This window comes from Nansenia antarctica (genome assembly GCF_963989245.1).
Source record: "Nansenia antarctica genome assembly, chromosome: 16".
NCBI lineage: Eukaryota > Metazoa > Chordata > Actinopteri > Argentiniformes > Microstomatidae > Nansenia > Nansenia antarctica.
Genome location: NC_137686.1, coordinates 25,124,844 through 25,149,755, shown reverse-complemented (window position 1 = coordinate 25,149,755; position 24,912 = coordinate 25,124,844). Strand labels below are relative to the sequence as shown.

General features: G+C 43.7%; 2 protein-coding genes across 2 annotated transcripts; one reads left to right on the top strand and one right to left on the bottom strand.

Moving 5' to 3' along the window:
* Positions 1 to 1,183: 1,183 nt before the first annotated feature.
* itm2cb (integral membrane protein 2Cb) lies at positions 1,184 to 7,504 on the bottom strand. Its single transcript, XM_080546715.1, has 6 exons — positions 7,305 to 7,504; positions 5,126 to 5,263; positions 3,943 to 4,131; positions 2,619 to 2,729; positions 2,334 to 2,484; positions 1,184 to 1,282 (listed from the first exon to the last, which is right to left on the bottom strand). The coding sequence occupies exons 1-6, from the start codon at positions 7,389 to 7,391 to the stop codon at positions 1,191 to 1,193; spliced, it is 768 nt and encodes a 255-aa protein (XP_080402841.1). The 5' UTR covers positions 7,392 to 7,504; the 3' UTR covers positions 1,184 to 1,190.
* Positions 7,505 to 10,165: 2,661 nt separating this feature from the next.
* hes6 (hes family bHLH transcription factor 6) lies at positions 10,166 to 11,467 on the top strand (the record flags this gene model as incomplete). The annotated part of the gene is made up of 4 exons (XM_080546716.1): positions 10,166 to 10,258; positions 10,363 to 10,449; positions 10,567 to 10,648; positions 11,007 to 11,467. The coding sequence occupies 4 exons, from the start codon at positions 10,166 to 10,168 to the stop codon at positions 11,465 to 11,467; spliced, it is 723 nt and encodes a 240-aa protein (XP_080402842.1).
* Between the last annotated feature and the right edge of the window lie 13,445 nt (positions 11,468 to 24,912).

The window sequence follows — 24,912 nt, the reverse complement described above, 5'->3', positions numbered from 1 at the left end:
AAAGGATTAAGAGGGAAAGGCAAGCGATGACGAGATAGAAAGTCAAAACAGTAGTAGAGAGGGGATGGCGCTGGCCACGATAACACTGCTAAAGACAAAGAGGCAGATCCTTCCATCTTAAAAAGAGGGAGCAGGACACGAGGATACGTGTTGAAACCCTAAAAAGCCGTGGACAGGTCATATCTATAAAGCTGTGTGGGAGCGCTCCCTCGTTTTTTAAATTCCTAAGTTACATCATCACCATTTAACATAGCATTGATCATCACTAGAGATTTTGGTTCTGTCGGCCCATCAAAAAGCACTGCTACTGTATTCAGTCTAAAGTCATGTGAGAGCCCGAGAGAGTAACGTGGAAGATTTCCACAATAAGACAAACAATAGAGAAGTAGTAATTCTCATAAAGTACATTTCGGATAAAAATCGATGCATGTTAGAATATGAAATAGAAGGGAAAAAAACTCCATATACAGTATAGTATTGCTTATTGGAACGATGCAAAGTGCTTACACGATATATGAATAAAATGTACAGGCGAAAAAAGTCTAGAATATATATGAGGTATGTTTCGGCATTTCTGGACATCCAAAACAAAACAAAACAGACAATTCTTGTTGGTTTCAGTTTGGGGAAACTGAGAGACAGACAGAACCACATGAGTACGATGTGTAAGCAGCATATTTTTACGCCCCAAGTCTCAGCACCCTTACACACAGTGCATCAGGTTATGACAGAAACAAAGAAAGAAAAAAAAGGGAAACATACAGCAATGACATACATGCAAACTCAATCTGCATCAATTCAAAACAAAGTTCTGTGGCGAAAACCAAAGAAGACTCAGAAGAGGACAGAAATCTAAAGTAAATATTGTTTGTGCAACATGACATGAAATCAACAAAAGCTACAGGTTTTACACATAACACATACTTGAAACATTATCAAAATATACAGACCACTGGTATACAAAAAACAACAACAAAAACAAAAACTATACAAGAGCAGTAACCATTCAACAAAAAATACAATAAAAAAAATAAATGAAAAAGACAACAACAACAAAAAACATTTAACTCAACAACTATACGACAGACACATGCTCTTTAAAGTGCAGTTAAGCCTAGCGGATGAGCGAGGTATGGTTTCGGAGTTAGCTTCAGTATAGCCTAGCAACTGCTGTGGTCCCCACGCCCGAGTTAGACCCTGTCGCAGATGACCGTCTCGACCACGAACGTGTTCTCGAAGTGACGGATGCTGTGGCAGTTCCTCGCTTCGCGCTTATCGATGCCTGGAGAGACACAAGGGAAGAAGAGAGAGCGGAGCTGTTAGAGACCGGTAATGAAGGCTACCGTTCGTAAAATTCGCTCTGAGAGCGCCGGAGCGCACACTGGGTTCAACGTCACAGAGGGACCAAGTAATTTGATTGGACAGAGAGGCATTCAATGAGTGCTGATCAGATTTCCAGAGCATATTTACGAAGGCACCATGTTAGCTTATATTCCATATTCAGGGTCATGTGTCATAATGATGGCTTGTATAACAATGTGCCAGGGCAAATTCTGAACAAATCAGGGATGCCTTTATACGTTTCTGAATATCAACGTGGACAAGCCATTGTCGTCAAGACGAATAGATGCATGATGAATAATCCCACAGGAGTGAGTGAGCGAGCCTCGCGCGTTGTTACCATGACAACAATTGCGTCTTATTTCATCAGTCCATATATGTACTCGAAAGGAAGCGCGCACGCATCAGCGGTGACGGCCTCGGAAGCGTCCAATTAAAAGACTCTCCGACAGATGAAATCACTGCTACGCATCACTTCCTCCCACGCGGTGCGTGGATCTTGTGTGGTGGACCGGGAATGAGTCACACACACATTGCCTACACGAAAAGGAAGCTCCCAGGTTGAGCCCACACACACACACACACGTGACTCTGATACGATAATCAAACGGAGTTGTGTGCGGAGGACTCCGATGAGAACACTGGCTGAGCCCACACACACACACACACATGTTCAAGCACTCACACACACACACACACACTCAGAGGAAGCTCCCATATGGACCTAGCCATATCCATGTCCGGTGTCATATTTGACACAGTCTCACCGCCTCATGGAGACTCATGGATTCGTTTATCGGGAAGCCCACAGATTCTCCATGAGTCAACTACTGTGGGACACACACCTCTCCTCTCAGCACAGGAACAACCCCATGACTTAGCACTTACAGAAAATGGCACCTCATCGTTACTTGACTGAGAGAGTGTGTGTGTGTGTGTGTGTGTGTCTGTGTGTGTGTGTGTGTGTGTGTGTGTGTGTGTGTCGGACTTACGTCGGTGTTGGTTGCGGCGTTTGAGACGGTAGGTGTCTTTGCCGTAGCAGAGCCTGTGGATGAAGGGCCCCAGGGGCCTCATCTTCCTCACCCGGCCGGTCACCACCATCTCCTCCTGGATGATGTAGGTCTGGGGCAAGTAGGTTCCCTTCTGTAGGGAGACACACACACACACGTTATAATACTGACCTTCGCACAGAAACACGTGACCACACTGTCTTTCAAACACACAGGCACGTGCACGCACACACACACACACACACACACACACACACATTAACCTACCTTGACATTGACTAGCAGCTCCCACAGGTTTCGCGGTGGCATGACCAGAGTTGTGTTGAGCTCAATGACGTAACACTTGTCCAGCGCAATGTCGTAGTAAGCGGTCAACCCCTGGAATAAAGGAAAGGACCATCATCAACCACATTGGATCAACTCAATAGAACTTCGAAATCAAATCATGAAAATACAGTTGAAAAACTGTATTGAAAACACAACCAGACTTGTTTTGTGTTCTTGAATAAAAACCACATGATTTGGTTATTTTGAGGGTGCTCCTTAGCCTTAGCTAATCTAGTCTATAAGGGCTAGTCTAGTTTCAAACTGTCCATTTCTAACAAGAGTACTGTAGGAGTAGGACTAATCTAAAAAAAGTTCACAATCAGAGTGATACTGTTACTGACAGTGTTAACTGATTGTTCATTCCTGTAAGGGTGTGTCGGTGTGTGTGTGTGTGTGTGTGTGTGTGTATGTGGTGTTATCAGTCCTGAGATACAGATCTGTAAGTCGTTCGGCAGAAAGGTCATCGCTAAGCACATCTCATGCGTCAATGTGCATCAAAGCTGAGAGTAAATTGGCCCTGGATGACATCGCTGCAATCTGACAATAAGTGTCCTACTAGCTGTCAGCTAACGGTTCTAACCCAAAGAGAAGGAGACCAGATCACATGAGGTCACAATTCAACCTACGAGTCCACAGACTTGAATGATCCAACCAGATCCTACAGAGCCTCGTACAACGACCCTTCAAGAGTGCATCTCAATCATCTTAAAATGACTTTTCATGTCTCCTTCATTTACACTGATCAGAAAATCATTGCTGTTTTTGCACATAGTACATATACTGTACATATTGATAACCACTGCATTGTACATATCTACTGTGTATCTTACTGTACTTACTGTACCTCGCCCATGCCTGTACATATATCTGTGCATACCTATGGCTGGCACTATGCTCTATTGCACCTCCTACTGTACATACCTTGCCTCTGTCTGTACATATATCTGTACACACCTATTGGCTTGCACTGTTGCACTATTTGGCTGGATGCCAAATGCATTTCGTCTATTTGGCAATGACAATTAAGTTGAATCTGAATCTGAAAACGTGGCACCTCAGTGCAGATGCAGGAGAGGAGACGAGAAGGAGAAGAAGCCATTGTAGACTATTGAGTTCCCCCCCCCCCCCCCCCCCCCCCCCCCCCCGCCCCCACTCCTCCACCCACGTATCTAGGACAATCGATCCTTTGCACCGTTGGTGTGAGGGTGTGGTTTGAGGTGAGTCGTGGCGGGGGGACCGCCGAGGGTGCGGGCGGGTATCTCACCCTGTGGAAGTCGTGGATGATGTCGGCGGGGTCGCTCCCTCCGAAGTGGGGCACGGGCACGCTGATCTGCTCGTAGTTGTCCTCCAGGTAGATGCCGACGTTCTCCTCCAGCTCCTGGCGTCCGTGCATAGGGGCGTACACCGAGTCCTCGTAGAGAACCCGGCAGTGGAACAGGCTGTCCTCTGGGATCTGGAGGGAGAACACAACACAAACACGACAGGGTTGGGGGGGGGGGCGTGAGTGACAAGTCCAAGATGATATCCATCCACCACATTGCACTGCGTCAGCGTATTCTTGCGAATGGAGCCGGAGGTCCCGTCACGACACGAGATTTCTCATTAATGAGCAGATGTACATTTTCAAGCCTGCAAACTGTGACACTTTAAAATAATGTGAAAAAATACTTTCTTGTGAAATATGACAACCCTAGTTGACTATCTGTGCAGTATAGTACAGTGGATTGTGTACATAGCCTCTATTGATGTAAACCAGCTCCTTACCTTCTTGTGATTTTATGCATCTATGCTTTTTCTAAAATGTGTTTCTTTTTCCTTTCCTAAACACCAGGGGAGCCTCCCCCCCTAAATTTCGTTGTTTGGTACCTGTACTGTAGCAATGACAAATAAAGTCTATCTATCTATCTATTAAGGATGCGCATTTAGGCTTGTCCTTTTCTGTATTCGTACATATCGCCTACTGAACATGACCCTGTCCCCTGAGGTATGGAGCAGTACTTATTAAGGTTTGTAAAGGTATGAAGTAGCAGTTATAAAAAGACCCTAAAGGTATGAAGTAGCAGTTATAAAAGGACCCTAAAGGTTTGAAGTAGCAGTTATAAAAGGACCCTAAAGGTATGAAGTAGCCGTTATAAAAATACCTTAAAGGTATGAATTAGCAGTTATAAAAGGACCCTAAAGGTATGAATCAGTAGTTATAAAAAGACCCTAAAGGTATGAATTAGCAGTTATAAAAGGACCCTAAAGGTATGAATTAGCAGTTATAAAAGGACCCTAAAGGTATGAATCAGTAGTTATAAAAAGACCCTAAAGGTATGAATTAGCAGTTATAAAAGGACCCTAAAGGTATGAATCAGTAGTTATAAAAAGACCCTAAAGGTATGAAGTAGCAGTTATAAAAGGACCCTAAAGGTATGAAGTATTTTAAAGGTGTAATCAAGTCTTACCTGAGGTATAAAGTAGTAGCGGTAGACGTATATGGAGGCCAGTACCAGTCCTGACATGAAGACCACCAGGCCGAAGGTGAGACAGCACAGGCCGTTCAGGGGGGACTTCTTAGGTTTGAGGGGGAGTACCAGCTCATCCTAGATAGATAGAGAGAAACATACAGGTAAAGGTCAGTCAACCAAACCAACATGCAACCTTGTCACAACGTGGTGACAACATTATTTTTGTCGGTCGTGGAAGAAAGCGAGTTGAGTGAGTTTCACTCTGAACTGTTGGTGGAGGTAGAGTGTAGCAATAGAAAGACCTTTAGTTTAAGTATCTTAACCTAAGAAAAAGGATTGAAATTCATCATCGCTGCACTGATATGTCGATCAAATCATATCTTAAGAGTGAAGGGTTTTTCTTTTTCTTTTTTTTATCTCACACACTGCCACGCTTTCCTGAGTAAAGATTCTCACATGGCATCACTGTAGATTCCCTGAGTGACTGAATGTCCTCGCCAAGTTGTTAGTCACTGGGGGACATCTCCCAAAGAAGACGTAGGTGGATGACCCTTGTGGGCGGCCCACACCCACACCAGTCTCTCAGTCAATCTGCTATAGTGATATGCTACGTAGAGAGAGATCCACACATTCACACACACACACACACACACACACACAGTTGCCATGGACAACGAAAGTGAACAGATTGGGTTTGTGCTTCTGACGAGGAGGAGGAGGCTGGCGCGCGCTTGTCTGGGAGTGCTATTCTTAGTGCCCTACATCCACGTCGTTCCATATTTGTAGGAGGATATAGTGAGTTCCCTCACGCCCTCGGTGGGACTTGAACAATTGCGTGGAAAACAGAAGTCCCACGACAGTGATGGTATTACAATGCCAATAATAGACCCATCTACTAATAGACCTATACACGCTTCCTCTGACGCCAAAACCCACCGTCTTTTCCTATTTCCATATATGTCCATACCTTCACTCACCAACCATCACGTCAAATGCACCCCATTATGACTATACAATATCTACTGTCTGACTGTATCTGCCCAACAACAAGTCATTAGGCTGCTGAATCATTTAGGTGCACTTTCAGACTGGAAGACATCACACAGACAGAATTAAGATGAATTTAGATGATCCTGATTCTGGTTCCCACATTTGATCAATTATTTGTCCACCACCTATACAGGCCCAATCCCTACTGTGTATAAATCAGGCACTCTCTCTCTTGTGGCATTAGTGTTTCTGCATGACAACAGTTCCATGTTGGTCATACATTCCTGGGCCGGAATAGCTATTTGAATTGTAATAGGCTACTGTAGGCCCTAGATTATGCCACCAAGGTGTTCCCTGAAGGACAGACACTCATGAAACTGTGTCTGACGCCAAAGGGGCCAGATGGAGCAGTCCCACAGCCACAACACAGGCTATGAGTCAGCGACATGACTTGGCAGCTCAGGCTTTCTATGCAAACGGTCACCAGTCTAGAGGGTCTTGTAATAGCAATTTGTACTTTATTTTTTTGTTGTGTTTTCGTTATTACCAATCCATTCTAAAATCGTGGAGGTTTGAACCATTGATAATGGCTATACGGTTTGGACGGTGACGTAATGCATAGCGCAACGCAAACATATTTAGTTGCGCCTATTTAACGCATTTAATGCAATTCGACAGTCGTTGTCACGTCCCCATCCCAACTATGAACAACGTCATCGTTATGCATTCAAACAAAACGTACAGTCAAGGGCAATCGTCTCTTTTTAAAAGGAGATTGCAGGAAACATCTGCAGTGTCCCCAGCTCGCCCAAACAAGGTGACGTAATGTCAACATCCTCAGGCTGCACTGGTCTGGTTGGCAACATTGTATCGATTTTAACGGTTGTTACTTTGAACCAGTGTTTCCAGACTGCATTCGCTACAAATGTCATCAATGGGTGGCAACACAGGTAACAGTCGCGACATTGTACAATGTAACAATAAATGATCGCGTCACGTGTTTGCCCCTGGTAGGCTATGGCAGATTACATGTCTTTACAACGAATACATAAAATAAATGCAATAATTACGTGCATGCATTATTAATAAACTGTGGAAACAATTACGATGTTCTATCGGGTTTGGAAAAAAAACAAAAACAATATGGAACAAAGAAAGATGCAGCGTAGCATTAATGTTAACTCACGTAGGGCATGGTGATCTCCGCTTTGTCTGCATCGCTCTCCTTGTCGGCTTTCTGCGCCGAGACCGGCTGAAAGGTAATCTTCACCATTCTGTATATTAATATCTGTCTGTTTGTTTAACACACTGATATGATATCATACACACACTGACTCCTTCTAGCGACGCTGGAGGATTATATAGTTGCGCCGCTCTCTCGCCCCCGTCGATTGCAGCTCTTCTCTGACCTCAGATCAGCGTCTGCAGTGACGAACCAGCCGGTGTGGGACCGTGGAAAAAAAAGTCCTTTCCTTACTACATTTCAGAATAAGAGTCTGCGTCCAATGTGATTGCTCTTAAATGTATTAACATGTCGTGACGTTAGAATTATAAGGTTATATCTCAATTTTTGTCAAAATTGAGTTTGTTACATAATCTGATCCATTAGGTGTTTATTAATGCCTGTGTGGTGTTATTTTTTTTTAAATGTTGAAAAAAATTTGGTAGTAATTAATAAAATACAAAGGTTCCATCTCACAAAACATAATGGAATGTAAAAACGTTGACGCTCAATATCTCTGAACTGCCCTAAACGGAGATTGAACCTTATCATTCTAAGCTCACGGTGTGGTTAAATGTATTGACATTCCTCGAAAAAACTGTTTTGTACCTGGATGAAGATGTATCACTGCAGAAACGATGTTCATAATTCAAAGCGATTCTCTATAGGACTTTTATTCTGAATGTTTGCACCAGATAAGGGTATGAGTTCCGTATCTTATTTTTAGCGCAATTTTTCTGATCTGTTTTGGTTTTGGCTCCGTTCATCCGGAAGTCTCCTAATTGTAAACCATATAATATAATCACGCTATGATACTCGTGTCTGTGATGATAGATAGATAGCTGAAATAGTTTGGAAGTGATTATGATGATGATTATCATGAGTTCATTGCGGGAACGTGCAACAGCTAATTCAACGTGATTTGAATCATTAGGCATTCGTGAGACAGGAAAGAAATGCCATATGGAAAGATATTTCATAGACCCATTATGAAATGATTGATATAACATAATATGACATGGGCTACATTGAATAATGTATATCTCTTTTCTGTACAATAATCACATTCCTCCCAGTACTACTATCAGGTAGCATTTATTTGTGTCTCCATATCCGCAATTGGTCATGATTAGGATCATTGGGGGGACACTGAAGTCATGCACAATAGTCATGACAAGTCATGACGTTAGAAGGTTCTATCTCCATTTTTGTCAAAATTGAGTTTTTTACATAATCTGATCCATTAGGTGTTTATTAATGCCTGTGTGGTGTTATTTTAAAAATGTTGACATTTTTTAGTTAGTAATTCATAAAATACAAAGGTTCCATCTCATAAAACATAATGGAATGTAAAAACTTTGACGCTCAATATCTCTGAACTACCCTAAACGGAGATAGAACCTTATCATTCTGAACGGAGATAGAACCTTATAATCATTCTAAACGGAGATAGAACCTTATCATTCTAAACGGAGATAGAACCTTATCATTCTAAACGGAGATAGAACCTTCTCATTCTAAACGGAGATAGGACCTTCTCATTCTAAACGGAGATAGAACCTTCTCATTCTAAACGGAGATAGAACCTTCTCATTCTAAACGGAGATAGAACCTTCTCATTCTAAACGGAGATAGAACCTTATCATTCTAAACGGAGATAGAACCTTATCATTCTAAAGGGAGATAGAACCTTCTCATTCTAAACGGAGATAGAACCTTATCATTCTAACCTCACGAAGTCTTATAATACATCAACGATAGGCTACTATAACAGATAACAGCTCAGCTGTTATATTTAAGTAGAATGCTACCAAAACACCTTCCCTTTATTCAATCTCAGGTTGAATGCACCAGAATTTCATGCCATCGTTATTCAAGACCAACAAAACGGGTTGACATCAATTGGTTCAGGCCCATGCACATGTCGCTATTCAAACGAAATGTCCCATTCTCTTAATGACCTGGGATTGAATGGGAATTGACATCAATTTTGGACAGCACAAGCACTAGGCACAATGGCTCACAATCGAACCTGAAATACACGTATAGAAAAGGTGACTAATGATGCGATGTGAGAATTATCTGTGAATGTTGGGAGTGTTCTCACTCACTAAGCATTTAAAGACAACTTGGCAGTCACAAAAAAGTCGTTATTTTATTGTACAATATATGGGCCTGGTCACTGATTGTTTAGGCCTACTTTAATCTTCTCGAATGTGTAATTGGAAATAATGTAACATTTAAAATAATAATAATATTAATAAATATATGTTTATAGGGTTAGAGTTTCTTTCTCGGAAAAAAAAATAGAACTTTTCTGTCCCAACTTGTCCTCGGTCTACACTACCTTGTAGCCCTCACTTCAAGAACAATCTATTTATTTTTTCCTTAGTGAAGCCAGTCCCCCCAAAAAAGCACACTTTCTACACTTTTATTACTATTTTTAAATGACAGAAGCAAGGACAGAAATCAAACCCCTAGGGCTATATCCTTCCTTTAGCCAAGTCCTCGCCCAGCCACCCATCAGATGACTTGCATGGTGCGAAGAGGACAAAAGGTTGACCAGCGATTGGCCGGTGCGTCTCACAATCATCTGAGTCCCATTCATATGCAGATGACCCGTTATAAATACCCACTACAACCACTGTCGCGTCGCTCGGGGCTGCATAACACATTGAGTGACCGTCCGTCTGCGCAGAGTACATCGGCTATTGTTCGCAGCTGGGAGCGCCAGCCATCTGTCCCATTCACGGAGTCTAACGGTTCTTTGGATTGCTTTACCCTCACTCAGTCTCTGGCAGTGTCTGGGTTAAACCTCACCAAACATGGCTCCCATTCCTCGCAATAACAAAAACGGACTGAGTCGAGAGGAAGAGGAATATTATGGCATTAAAGTAGACAGAAAGGCAAGTTCGAAGGTGTTAATGAGTGCATGCATATTGATGCATTGATGTTCATTTCTGCAGTTGAAATGTTAAGTTATGAGGACCTCATCAACTTTGTATGATGTTTTTTTTTCCAGACCAGAAAGCCGTTGGTTGAGAAGCAGAGACGGGCTCGGATCAATGAAAGTTTACAAGAACTCCGCGTTATGCTCTCGGACTCGGACGTAAGTTTATAAATGTTTCTTCATTTAGGCTACTGTTTCTCATTGTCGTTACACCGTGGAATCGACGTGTTTACGCTCAATAATTCACTTACATTTGTGTGACTTTGTCATTCTCAGTTACAATCAAAGATGGAGAATGCCGAGGTGCTGGAGATGACTGTGAAACGAGTAGAGAGTATCCTGCAAAACCAAGCACAAGGTAGGACAGTTACTTTAAGAGGGACAGTGATGGGACAGGGGCTTGTTCGTAATAATCAAGCCTTTAGAATGAATGATGAATGAATGAATGGTCTTTATTGTCATTAATATAGTACAGGTACCATACAACGAAATTTGTGAGGGGGGGGCTCCCCTGGTGCTAGGAAAAAAATACTAAAAACAAGAAGGGAAAAGAGCTGGTTTACATAAATAAAGGCTATATACACTATCCACTATACTATACTGTACAAATAAAACACTGTGCTGTACTCTATGCTATGCTATACATATCCTAACATTTCCTATCTCTGAACCTTACATTTCAATGACCTAATGTCCTTCTCTGTTTGTTTTATCAGAAGTGGACACAGTGAACCGGGAGGCGAGGGAAAGGTTCGCTGCGGGCTACATCCAGTGCATGCATGAGGTGCACACGTTCGTGTCCAACTGTCCGGGAATCGACGCCACAGTCGCCGCAGAGCTCCTGAACCACCTCCTGGAGTGCATGCCCCTGAACGACGAGGACCGGCTCCAGGTGATGCTGTCAGACATCATGACGTACTGCTCCACCACTAACAGCGGCACCTGGCCAGTGTCCGAGAGCATCTATGCAGCCTTGTCCCCAGGGGGAAGGAGCCCATCCTCCTCAGCCCTGTCCCCGGCCCCCTCCACAACCTCCTCCTCCTCGGATGATCTGTGCTCAGACCTGGACGAGACTGACTCAGAGCAGAGCCTCCTCTCTGCAGATGGCCTGGAGCACCAGGAGGTCATGTATGTGTCCACAGTAGCCTATTCCAAGTCCATGTGGAGACCGTGGTAGAGAAGATCTCCAACCTCCCTAGATTTGAGGACAATTAGTTCTTGTGAACTTTTTTTACTCTATATAGCGGAAGTTCAAATTCCATGTAAATGTTGTTAGGCTGTCACCTGGGTCAGATATTGGCATTAGGACTGTGGCTTGTGCCATTTGGACGTGGGCTGCATGTACAAATACAAGAATAAGTGGTGGCATCTATAAATATAAGCTCTTCAGAACCATTCTAATAATGCATTTGAACTAATAACTAAAAAAGAACTATTTAAGAATTGAATTGTATGTATTTAAATCAACATTGAAGAAGACCACATTGTTATAGTGACCTGACATGTCTTTCAGCCAGATAGTTGTTTTATTGACCTTCAGTGAAGGGAGGGAGTGTAATGCTGGTGTGTAAAATATGTATTTGTGGATAGCATGACTGTATAGAGCCTGTCCCAGTAAAACATACGTAGTAATGCAGTGTTAGTTGTGTGTAAGTTATTTTTTATTTGTTTAGATTGAAGCGTGATGTAAATATATTGTAATAACTCATCTGTAACATTAATAATGACTGATATTGCCTCCGGTGTGTCCTTGCAGACATAAACTGTAACTGTCATACACTTTTCATTAAATCCATTTTTCCCGTCACACTGGCCTCCTGTTTGAAATCCTATTAATTTCGCTGTGCAGGAGTGGAGCACTGACAATCAGCTCATTGTTTCACTGCTTAAACAGGGATAAGAAATGGCTAAAGTCTTGCCTGATAAAGCACCTTAAACCAAACGCGGTCATTCCACAGTAATCACATTAGAGTGGGACACACAGGCAGCATTGTTTTCAAGATATGAATCATATGAGCCCTATTGCGGACCATTTATGGTTGAAGGTATGGTACGCTTTGGAATGTAGCCTATTGCAGGATTCTTTTAGAACATCCTGGGCTTCTATGAGGTGAGAACGTCTGGTGTGGGGATTCCTTTGTGCCGTGGTAGTGTCAAACTTTACACCTGGTTCATTTGATGGCTAGCCTAGGCCTCCCTGGCATCCTAGACGCTTTGATATCCCCACAAGGTATCAAGTAGATGTCAATAAAGTCAGACTCGTCAGTCCCTCCTCTGAAGCTCTAGTAGGAAGGATGGGTGGTGGTCCCAGTGTGGGTGGTTGGATCCAACATACCTTTACAGAGCAGATGAGGAATGACCAATGCTTTATAAGCCTAGCTTGTATACAAGAGACCCACATGTCTTAATACACAAATAAAGGATCATTTGGTTACCAGACCAAAGACACAGATGTTTGATGTATTGAAATAGCTTTATTTTTGTGTTAAAGAGGCAGTTCACTTCATAGTCAGATGGTTCCTTCCTTACACTGAAAGTAGTCTATGGGCCAGGACAAACTGTAAGCATGGTTCAGAGTTGTTTAAATAGCCACTATTAACCTCAGCCACGGCTAACAAAACACAATGGGAGTGATGGGAGCAAAATAAAAAAGTAAATGGCCAAATCAAACTGTCTGACTCGGTTGTTACTTTCAGGTGGTTTGGCCACACATATTGAATTTGTCTAATGGCCCATCAAGTTAGTAGCCTAGTGGCTATTTAAACAACTCTGAACAATGCAGTTAATACTGGTTGGGTTTATTATCTCGGGATTTTATATTTTCTCAGATGCACCCCCATAATACCTATGCGAGGATTGGACGCCTGAGCGCATTTATCGGTTTATTAAACTCTTACAGAAACGTGGTTGCGTTCAGTGGAATTGGGAGAGACACGTTTCAAACATCTAGACATATAGGCATGACTTTGTATCAATGGACTAGAGACACATGAACCCCAGCACAAGCGCCTACAGCAATGAATATGAAAGAGCGCACCTCTCCACAGTGGTCGATCCTGCTAAGTCCTTGTAGCTGACGCCTCCTGTGTCGCTCTGATGTCCCCAAGTGTCACTTTTAACGCTGTCACGTGGCGGGCATGTGGACTGATCTCTGACCAGGAGGAAAATTCTTTATTTTTATTTTTAGGAAGGAGCTTCTCTCGTTCTCCAGTCGCAAGACAATGCATTTCTTATTATTATCTTAAGTGCTATTCTTATCAATGAGGGGCTTTTGCCTTTATAGGCTATAGGCATTATACGCAAGTGGAGGGGTAGAGGCTCTCTCGTGATTTCTGTGCCCAAATCTATCATAAAATGGTATAATTGTAATAATTCCATGATTCACACGGGTTCCCAGTGTCACTTAAGTGGACCATCTCAAAGTGAAGTGTAGCTAATTAACCGTGAACAACGGCACAACTGGCTATGGGGACAGAATAGCTCGATAATAATCGAACGGATCGTTTGGGATATTATTAATCCTCCCTGCTAATCCACATTATTAGATTCACAGACTGTTGTCAGCTCGTCACGGCGGCTCTGGAGGTGATTAGCGGAACTCCAAAGGTGACGGACACCGCGGGGGGGCCACTGGGGAGAGTCGCGCGGCGCGCCATGACCACAAAACGGGAGAGAGGTGTCCCGGACCAGGGGTGTCAATGACCTGGGCGTCTTTGATCCGATCTGAGGCGTGGGAGGAATTGTATCTATTGTGTCCGTCCATCCGCGAATAGATAACATCTACGATTCGTGACGTTAGAATTATAAGGTTCTATCTCCATTTTTGTCAAAATTGAGTTTTTTTTTTACATAATCTGATCCATTAGGTGTTTATTAATGCCTGTGTGGTGTTATTTTTTAAATGTAGACATTTAAAGTAATTTAAATGACAGTTAGTAATTAATAAAATACAAAGGTTCCATCTCACAGAACATAATGGAATGTAAAAACTTTGACGCTCAATATCTCTGAACTGCCCTAAACGGAGATAGAACCTTATCATTCTAAGCTCACGGATTCTATTCTTGGCATAGATAGGACAAGAAAACCGTGAAGGAAAGTGGGAATTATAGTATTGGAAAAATGTTGTCCTGTTTTTCAATAATAAAGGGCATGCATGAAAGCGCACGTCGTGCGTAAATGTTTTAACTGGATCCTCGAGTGTGCGTAACGGTGTTGAAACGGTGCCCTCTCTCCAATGATTAGTTTCCACGTCGGGCTAACGACTCAAGTCGTTCACAAAGTAATCATCGGGTCCTCTCCTCTGCTCACAAACTTCAAAACATTAATGAACGATTAATCCAACATTAGGCTAAGTCTTAACTGCCAAAGTTAAGCCTATAGCCACGTCTATCCAGCCACTTAGCCAGGAGCTGCAGTGAAACAGCAATAAAGGAAACCGTTAAATGATACTGTAGAGTATTTTCTCTGTTTCAGTGATACAAGAAGGTCCAAAGTTTTAAAAGTATTTATTCAAAAAAAGGTTGGGTCTTCAGATTACAGGCACTGAACAGTCACACCGTGAATCGAGATAGTCAAAAAGCAGGCCGCTCCCGCCTCTGCACGGAAGTCTTATAGTCCTCCTCCTAGGCCTCTGATTGGCCCAGACCCTCGGGGGCGTGCATATGCGTGTGTGTGACTGCGCATGCGCAACAATGGATTCTCAAATCTCCCCGCGATCATCTGTAATAATATGTATGTATATATATATATATATATATACATGTAATATGTGTAAAAATATACGTTAATATATGTGTGTTATATGTGTAAGATATACGTTATATAAGAAGGCTATTAATATGTGTAAAAATATACTACACATCCCCCCTCGGACCACCCAGAGGGTGTTCCGAAACTAAATGATCACATAAACCAAAACAAAACCACAAACCCCACATATCACAGCTAAGAAAATATAAAAAATCAAAAAAATAAAAAATAAAAAACAAAAAATAAAAATAACTAATAAGAACCCAAAGACATCATGCAAAAAATAGAAATCAACCAATAACAAAAAGAATCTTGAAAATAACAACCACAATTAAACTAAACACAATCCATCATGCACAAATTAACATAGAAACTTCCAACGACCGATGTTTTCTTTGTCCTTGAAGCGTCGGGGTCAGAGGTTACTAGCACTTGTACCCAGTTGGAGAACAGCCTTTACCGCTGTCTCAGATTGATATCCTTTCCCAGTCAAGAGCGTTTTCTTCGTTGCGCTAGGAACAGAACCGCTTTCCTATCTTTGCATAACCACCACACCACTTCTCAACTGACATCAATCACATGATATAGAAAGAAACAAACAGTAATCGACGCAAATAATCACAAAACTTCACTTAATAAACAAATCATCAAAAGAGGAAACAAAATCAGAAAGCAAAACAGAATCCAGCTTTTGCTCATCAGCTACGTTGGTCAACACCAAAGCATTAATAGGAATATCCGAAATACACTTTCCAAAACATTTGATCAAAATACCAAGTAACATAATACAGATGATAATGACAACAAAAATAATAGCGACGGACCTGATCATATTACCAATACCTGAAAAAGCAGAATCAAAGAAATCTAACCCATTCCAACCGTGTTCTTTATGTAAATCCTCAACACCCTTCTTGTTAGATTCATGAAAATCATGCAAAGCGTTACCAGAATCCGAAATATAACTGCAGCATTCACCGCCTATCAAAGCACAAGTACCACCCTGACTGGCCAAAATAATGTCCAAAGCCATTCTATTTTGGAGAGCTACATTCTTAGTTTCAGTCAATTCAGTGGCCAGGGCAGACACTACAGCATCCGAAGCATTAATGTGTTTTTCAAGAACGGATGATAAGGCACTTAATTCAGTCTGAGTGTTGTAGACACCATAACTTGGGAATATTAGGCCAAAAAACTTCTGAACGGCAGACAACGCCCTACGACTACGCTGGGTTGCTTGTTTGTGAAGTACAGACATCTCCTCCCGAGTAACTTTCCTAATCAAAGGTATCAGATGAGCCAAATAACAACCACCCTCAATCGAAGCAGGAAGCTTAGAGAATGCATCATTATCACACACAAGAAACACATGTTCCGGGAGTTGAAGCTCCGTACCAGGATACGAGAAAATGGTTCCACCTACACAAGACGCAGCCCCTAACTGACGAACCGAGCTGGTCTTGGGCCGTACTTGAATGTCAATACAGGATGTAACATTTACGAGAGGCATGACTTTAAGCTGCGTGGTGCCTCTCTGCCGTCTGGTAGTATTGGTATCATGTAATTTCATTTGAGGCACCATAGCACAATCAACAACTTTACATTTTAATCCAGAAATAACAACTGAACCCCTCCACCGTGTAGAAGTCACACTCCCAGAACATGACAGATGAGGACTCAATGCAGTACCATTTAATTGAGCGAACATAGCTTGGATAATATATATCTTCTTCGGACCTGTTGGTTGTGACAAATGTGTAAGCCTATCAATAATAACCTTCCCCACACCGCTAGGCCTATGGTGTTTGTTAACCGCTGCTGTCAGACGTTCCAACACACCAATATCCACACCTGCATAGGAAGAATTTAAAGGAACCAGAATCGTGCTGGGCTGACAAGAAGAGCTCTGGTTCTTGCCCTGTAAAACAAATGGGGCTAAACCCTGCCAATTATAATGAAGCCATTCTGCTTTAGTTAACGGTATGGGGAAAAACATAGGAGCAGACGCACTTACAGGGACCTGTTGACAAATCCAGCAATCAGAATAATTCATTTTTGAAGCAAAATCTTTCATGATACTAGTGGCAGAATTAGGGTGGGACCGTGTCCCCAGGTGATTAGAATCATACAACAAATAATCGTCAGTAGCAACTACAATCGCCTTCGTAAGAGCCTTCACAGCAACATTTTCAACCTTTCCTGGTAACTCATCGTGAACATATTTATGCACCAATGTCTCACAGTCCGAGGTCCTATAGTGGTGTGGATAGTCAGGCCTGGTCCTACAAATTATGTCCTTGAAATTGTTGGATTTACTAGACACCGGTTCACCGATATCACGTCTAGCACACCAATACGAGCTCTCTTCCTGGTCAACATTAGTTAATGTCACACGAGTTTCTTGCATGTTGCTTGAGTACTGATCAAGTGTAATATATGTAGTATCCAATAAATACCACTCGCTCTCTTCGGCGGTATAGATCAAACAATCATCAATAGTACAACGTGAATGTGGGCAAGTAAAAGCTCTACTTGCTATGACCATTCTTCTCTGACGTCCAGGCATAACAGTGTGTGAGTAAAGTGTAACATTGTCCAAAGAAGTCAATGGGGTAGGAACACTAAGGGGTATATTAGTCTCTGAAACGGCATGGCTTGAGTTTCCTCCTAATTGGCCTTGGTGTTTTACGGGGTCTGTCTGGTTGAGGTGTATCACTGACAGGTCTGTGTCTCTCAATGGTACCTCGGTCCGGGCATCCGCCCGGGTTGCTGACATCTCCGTCTGGAGCATTGTCAGGGTCGGAAGGGGTGACAACAGGGGCAACACCAGGCTCGGTACAACCCCCAAGAGGGGTGTCGCAGTCACTGGATCCTTCACGGTCTCCGTTGACCCACTCATCAGTGGGCTGGACAGGGTCTGGGACGAGGCCCCCGGCATCATCTGCATCATGACGCAGATACTCACCAACATCTTCGTCAGCCTGGATGTCCAAGCTGTGGACTTCCTCGTCCCCAGGGATCTCCTCACCATCCTGCTGAGGTTCTCCCTCATCGTCCTCATTGGGCGCCTTGATGCAGTGATGAACGTGATACCAGGTGGGGGACCCCTTGATCTGGAGGGCAGTCCCAGTGCACCGAACGACCTCGTAAGGTCCTTCCCGTCGAGCCTCATGCCACTTCCGTCTGTAGACCTTCACGTAGACCTTGTCACCCGGTTGCAACGCGTCCTTCCTCTCCTGTGCGTTCACCTCCTCCTCACGTTCCTGTTTGTGGAGCACATAAGAAGAGATACTCTTTTGCCGGTTAGTCATGTACTGTACATAGGCTTTCATGTCACTCTCCAGGAGAGCCAAACTTGGCCCTTTCCCACTGGTTCGTACACAGGGAGCTGTCATTATCCTCCCCATCACCAGTTCATGGGGAGTCAAGTGCAGCCCTCGAATCTCACTGGAACGACAGGCCATCAATGCAAGAGGGAGTCCTTCCAACCAATTAAGACCTGTATGCTTACAGACCTTAGAAAGACGGTTCTTAAGGACCCCGTTCATCCTCTCTACTATCCCCTGGCTTTGAGGTGAGTAAATACACCCAAGTCTCTGCTTGATTCCCAACTTTTGTAGTATAAGCTTTACCGTCTTATCCACAAATTCCTTACCATTGTCTGACGATATCCTATCTGGAATTCCAAACCTAGGCATGACTTCCCTGCATAGGAACTTTGCTACAGACTGAGCATCCTTTCTTCGAGTGGGGCAAGCTTCTACCCATCTGCTGAACCTGTCTACTACGACTAGCATGTACCTGTATCCTGCAATAGGTTGAATCATGTCCACATAATCAATCACTAAATGTTTCATTGGCCCGTTTGGGGTAGGGATATGCCCAGTCCCCACTGGTATTCCAGGTCTGATATTGTTCTTCAAACAGACCACACATTGACCAAGGACATGGTCTATTTGTTCCAACAAATATGGAGCCCAAAAACCATATTCCTTGGTGATCTTGCGTCTTACCTCCCCCCTGGACACATGTGCTAATCCATGAGCTTCCTGTATCAGTACGCCTAATAAATCTGGGGGTGCCACAACCAGCCCCTCATGATTTCTCCATAGACCTGTGTCATCCTGACTTGCTCCTCTTGTTAACCATAAGTTTTTGTCTAGCGCATTAGCCTCACTCTGTAACATCAACAAATCCTCAAGCGTGACCATGCCCTGTAACTGTACTTCATGTGTGACCAGCAGAACTTTACCTGCTTTGTCTGCTCCTGTAATAGCTTTGGCTGCATCATCTGCAGCCCTGTTACCTTGTGTGACATGTGATGAGTCAGATCTGTGTGCGGCACACTTTACTATGGCTAATTCCCTTGGTTTCATCATGGCTTGTAACAGCTTCATGATTTGAGCGTGGTGCTGAATAGGCGAACCGTCAGTTTTCTTAAAACCCCGTCCCTTCCATACAGCTCCATGTAAATGACACACATTGTGGGCATAGGCAGAGTCGGTGTATACTGTCACTCTTTGTCCGGTTCCCAAATTGCATGCTTCTGTGAGGGCAATCAATTCAGCCAACTGAGCTGAACAAGGCTGAGGAACAGCCTCGGCTTGTTCTACAATGAACTTCGAATTTTGGGATCGGACTATGGCATACCCGGCACGTAAATGTTCTCCTACCCGGTAACAAGATCCATCAGTCCAATACTCAACGTCAGCTTCCTTTAAAGGCAAAGCTAGTAGATCTGCTCTAAGCTTAGAGTACCTCGTAGCTTCCTTCACACAATCGTGTGGTTCCCCATCTTCTGGGGTTGGCAAGGTCTCTGCTGGGTTAAGTGTGTTACATCTTAGTAAGGTTACATCTTCCCTTTCCAACATCCTGTAATAATCCCTAATCCTAGGCATCGTCAAAGTGTACTTGCCTTGATTCAAGAGGTTCCTTAGACTGTGGTGGCAGAGAATGGTAATTGGGTACCCCATGGTTAAGGCTGTTGCCTTCTCGTACATAAGATAAGCCCCGGCCATTGCTCTGTAACATGGCGCGAAACCCATTTCTACCTCTGAATATGCGACAGAGTAATAGGCTATGGGCTGTGGACTAGGTCCAATGCCTGTTGGTTGCGTAAGAACAGCGCAGGCATACTTCCCCTCGGCTGAAGAGGAAACATACAATCCAAATTCTTTGGAATAATCTGGAAGCGCTAAAGCTGGCGCTTCTTGCAATTTGTGTTTAATTGTCTCAAACGCCAAATCAGCTTCCCTTGTCCAAGTAATGCAAGATTGGAGGTTATCGCTACCTGTTTCCTTAATCATCCCCCTCAATGGAGCAACTAGTCTAGAGTAATCCTCCACCCATGCTGAACTATACCCAGTAATGCCCAAAAACATCATCATTTCCCTAACCGTTCGTGGTTTTGGAGCCTTCTGAATAGCTTCCAAATGTTCATTTGTGACGCTGCGATGTCCCTGTGTAATGGATTGTCCTAAGTAAGTTACCTTTTCCTGACAATACTGTAGCTTCTTTTTAGACACCTTGTGTCCCTTCTCCGCCAAAACCTTTAACAGTTTGACGGAATCCCTGTGACATGTTTCTTCATCTGGGGCACAAAGGAGTATGTCATCCATGTACTGAATGGCAGTACTACTTATCATCTGTTCTAACCCGTCTAAGTCCTCCCTTAAGACCTGATTAAAAACATGAGGACTGTGTTTGTACCCCTGTGGCATTCTGGTATATTGATAATGCTGACCTTTGTAGGTAAACCCAAATAACCCTTGACTTTCTACACTAAGAGGTATAGAAAAGAAAGCCCCGCATAAATCAATCACTGTAAATACTTTGGCTGTGGATGGAATCTGAGTCAACAGCACATGAGGATCAGGAACTTCAGCTGGATAGCTGACGACTACCTCATTCACAGCCCGTAGGTCATGTACCAGACGATATGAACCATCAGGTTTCGTCACTGGCAGAAGAGGTGTATTGCTTAACGGATATTGAGTTATCTTCAGGACTCCTGCCTCTAACAGTCCTTTGATCTGTGGCTCAATTCCATCAATTGCTTCCTGTTTCAATGGGTATTGGTTTTTCCAAGGGGGTTCTGCACCCGGTATGAGTTCAACTCTCAATGGACGAGCTGATTTCACAAATCCAATGTCTGTACTGTTCTTTGCCCACAGGTCGGCTGGCACGTTCTGCATCATTTCTTCTCTGAGGTCTCTGTCAGCTTGTACAGGAAGGATTAGCTGGTTCATTAGCTTCACAGTCTGCGGATGTCCTATTCCTTGAGCAGAGATCATCAGTTTTGTGAACTGTCCATCAATGCTCCTCCAGATAGCAGGGTTTTCTTTTGTCGTTACAAATCTGGCTTTTTCTGAGTCTGCCATCATTGCCCCTAAATGCTTCTGCTTATAGTGTTCAGATATCATAAGTGTCACATGAGGGATGCTACCCTCAATCTTATGCTCCTGATCTAGATAAGTGTCACTGTTTATCTTCATAGCCACTCCCTGAGGGCCTAGGATTATACAACTTGCACTAAGCTGTACCTGTTTTGGCTGATGCTTCAGCCACTCATCTGGGGTTGCATCTGCAACTTCTCTAAAATACTGGAGTGTACAATGCAATGGATCAGTAGGCCTTCTGGCCTCTGCCATGTGTGCCAGGATATAATTGTCCCACATCCTTGCTGGTTCCATTAGGTCTGGGCTAAGCCCTCCCACCCAATATACCATAGATGCGTTGTTGTCCATCATGACAGACAGTTGTCTGTTCTCTTGTGGCACTGTCACCTGACAGCCGTCCGGTGTGCATTTCACGGTACAATTTAACTGGCATAGTGCATCTCTCCCTAGTAGCCCTATTGGCGTGTGTTCTGATACAAGTATTGACAGATTTGCTCTCTGTCCTTTGTACTCTAAGCTTACAAGCTCAGTAGTAGGGATCAGCTGTTTAATTCCCTCGAATCCGATTGTCTTCACATATCTCCCAGACATAGGAAGGTGCGTGGCGTCTTCAGGCTTCAGACAGGTGTAGGCTGCTCCACTGTCCACCATCAATTCTAATGGACGTTGGTTGACCGACACCCATATTGTAGGTTCATCTTCAGGCCTGTTTGTCACCACCAGCTGGCACCCCCCTTTCGGATCTTCCGGGCACCCCTATAGCGCAGCTGCTGGGCCTCCATAGGGGTTCACCACTCCTGGAGCCGGTGCAGCAGGGGGCTTATTTCCTCCTTTCTGTTTCCCCCCTGCGCCCCCCTGGTTCTTCTTAAAGCAGGTACGTTTTAAGTGTCCATACTGGCCGCATACGAAACATGGTCCTAGTACCCTCCTCGGTGCTGTGGTCCATCCCTCTTGTGGTGGTCCTTGGCCAGGCTGGTTGTATGGAACCACTTGCACCCCTGGTGGCCCCTGTGGGTATGGATTCCCCCCTTGTGGCCCCTGTGGGTATGACTGGGGAGGGACAATTTGCAGTTGCTGTGGCTGAGATGGGACCTGTAGGGCTATAGTCTGCTCTCTCTCTTTGGTTTTCTTGCCTTCTTGCAATTGCACTTGAGTTAGTTTTCTGAGTGAGTCCTCGTCTTGTGCCTTCTGTGCCTGAATCTTCTTTCTAAATAATTCTACTTGGTGTGCTATGTTGTCTATATAAACAGCCTTGCTCATGTGTCGTAGGCCCACCACTTCTGCTAACTTGTTCTTAACTGGGGTAGGGAGACCTTGTTGAATCTTTTCCCTGATTATGGCTTTTTCTAACGGGTTATCTTCGGCATCCTTCCCTGTCACACTTCTCCATTGAGAGTGCACACGGGCAACGTACCCCCGGGGATTTTCATCTCCCCCCAGTGGCTTCACAATGACATTGTCTGGGTGAATGTGAGTAGGGTATGTTTCTCTGATTGCCTTCCACAGCTTGCCTCTGTTTGCTGCGAAGAGTTCTGGATCATAAACGGATGTATCGATATATCTATGAAGTCCCGCCTTCATCAATATTTCCTGCATGGTGTCCAATCCTGTAATGGTAGCTAAGAGTCTTTTCAAATCCCCCATAGCAGCGTGCGTCCCCGTCAATCTCACGTCGACTTGAGCCGTCCAAGGATGACCTCCATCTTCCAGGACTGGGAGTTTTTCGATCACTTCTGACAGATCCGTATGATTCCAAGGACGATATTCCATCTGGTTACCTCGAATCAGCACTGGGAAGTTCCCCTGAGTTTCCTCTTCTTCCGATGCTGTTTCATAATCGCTTACTTGTGGAGTTAATGGCTCCGTTTTTATTTCCCGCCTTGGTGTCGCTTCCCGCCTTGGTGTCGCTTCCCGCCTTGGTGTCGCTTCCCGCCTTGGTGTCGCTCCGGACCTTGGGGAGTTCAACCGGGATGCAGGTGATGCTGCCGCTTGAGATTGACGACACGTTTCTCTCTCTACGTCTAGGTCCTGCAGCTGTTGTCTGTAGTCCTCTTCGTTTCTTAGGATTTTCGCACGGAGTTTTCTTGCCCTCCTTTCTCCCTCCTCTTCATCCCTGTCTTCCTGCAGCTTCTTCTTCTTTTGCTCTAAGCTCTCTCTTCTCTTCCCTGCCTTCAGAGACTTCTGCTCATCTTCCGAACTATTTTCTTCTTTTCCCTTCTTATAGCGTATTTTCCCTCCCTGCTTTTCGGCCCTGGCTAGTAGTTTTCTTATCGGAGAACTGTAGCCTCCTTGTGCATTGCTGTCATCACTGGAATCTTTGCCATCTCCTCCACTGCCATCTTCACCGTCATCCGTCTTGTCCCTCCTGTCGTCCCCTTTTTCCCTCGGCTCCTCCTTTATTTTCGGTTTGGCACCTGACCTGTTCTCTGGTTCGAAGTCCACGGTCACTTTCGCTCTTCCCCTCTCCAGTACATTGTCATCCTTATCTTTGATAGTGAAGGTTCCACTCGTACTTAGGACAGGGACCTGAGGGTAGATCCGCTGAGAATTGTCCTCCAGTCTCTTGGCATAGGGAGGAGGACTGGAGATTGGAGCTGTGTGTGAGAATGGAATGTTCACTTTCTCTTCCATTGCTTTGGCCAATTCATCTCTTTTTTCTGGATCCATGTGAGCTGTTTTCTCTTTCCAAGCTAATGCTACTTTCTGCCCCTCTACCTTGAAGAGGTCTAAAATAGCTAACTCTAACCTGCGTTTCTCTGATCTAATCTTTCCTTTTTGATGCGCCTTATGTACATTGATAAGTATCTCCAATGTTGCAATTAATTGTAAATCAAAGGTGCCCTCTGCTGGCCATGGTTGTTCAATGTCTGCCCAACGAATATTCCATTTCGTTGATATCTCGCTAATCTCCTTAACAAGAGGATTCATTTTTTCCACTATAGCCACAGGAGATGAATTTGCTAATATTCCCTTGGCTGTATTAACAGCCCTCACAATGTTACTGGGTTTGGCTCCCATGTTTGAAGTATTTATACTGCTTAATATGCTGAAAATATGCTATAAGGTGTACTTTCCTTACAACCCACCTTCTGTTGCTGTATCTGCTAAACAGATGCTAGTCCAACTCTTAACTGTGTCAACTGTCCACACAGAACACTACAACTCCGGAACAACGGATTGTTTCAGTGGTATTGTGTATTATTGACTTAAATGTAATCTATGTGTATGCGTTTTAATCTAAATGGTTTTTTCCCTTATTATGTATGAATGTGTCACTTAATTGCTCAATCAATACTAATTATAGTTCAGGTCAACTTAATTATTAAACTACAAAGGCTGTTCAACACAATTATCAAATTACAAAAAGCAGGTCACGCTTTAAGTCCTTCTGATCCACAACCCCTTGCTTGATCAATCCTCTGATAGAAACTGTTCTGCTATTCTTTAATCAAGAACTGTGAAAAAAGAACTT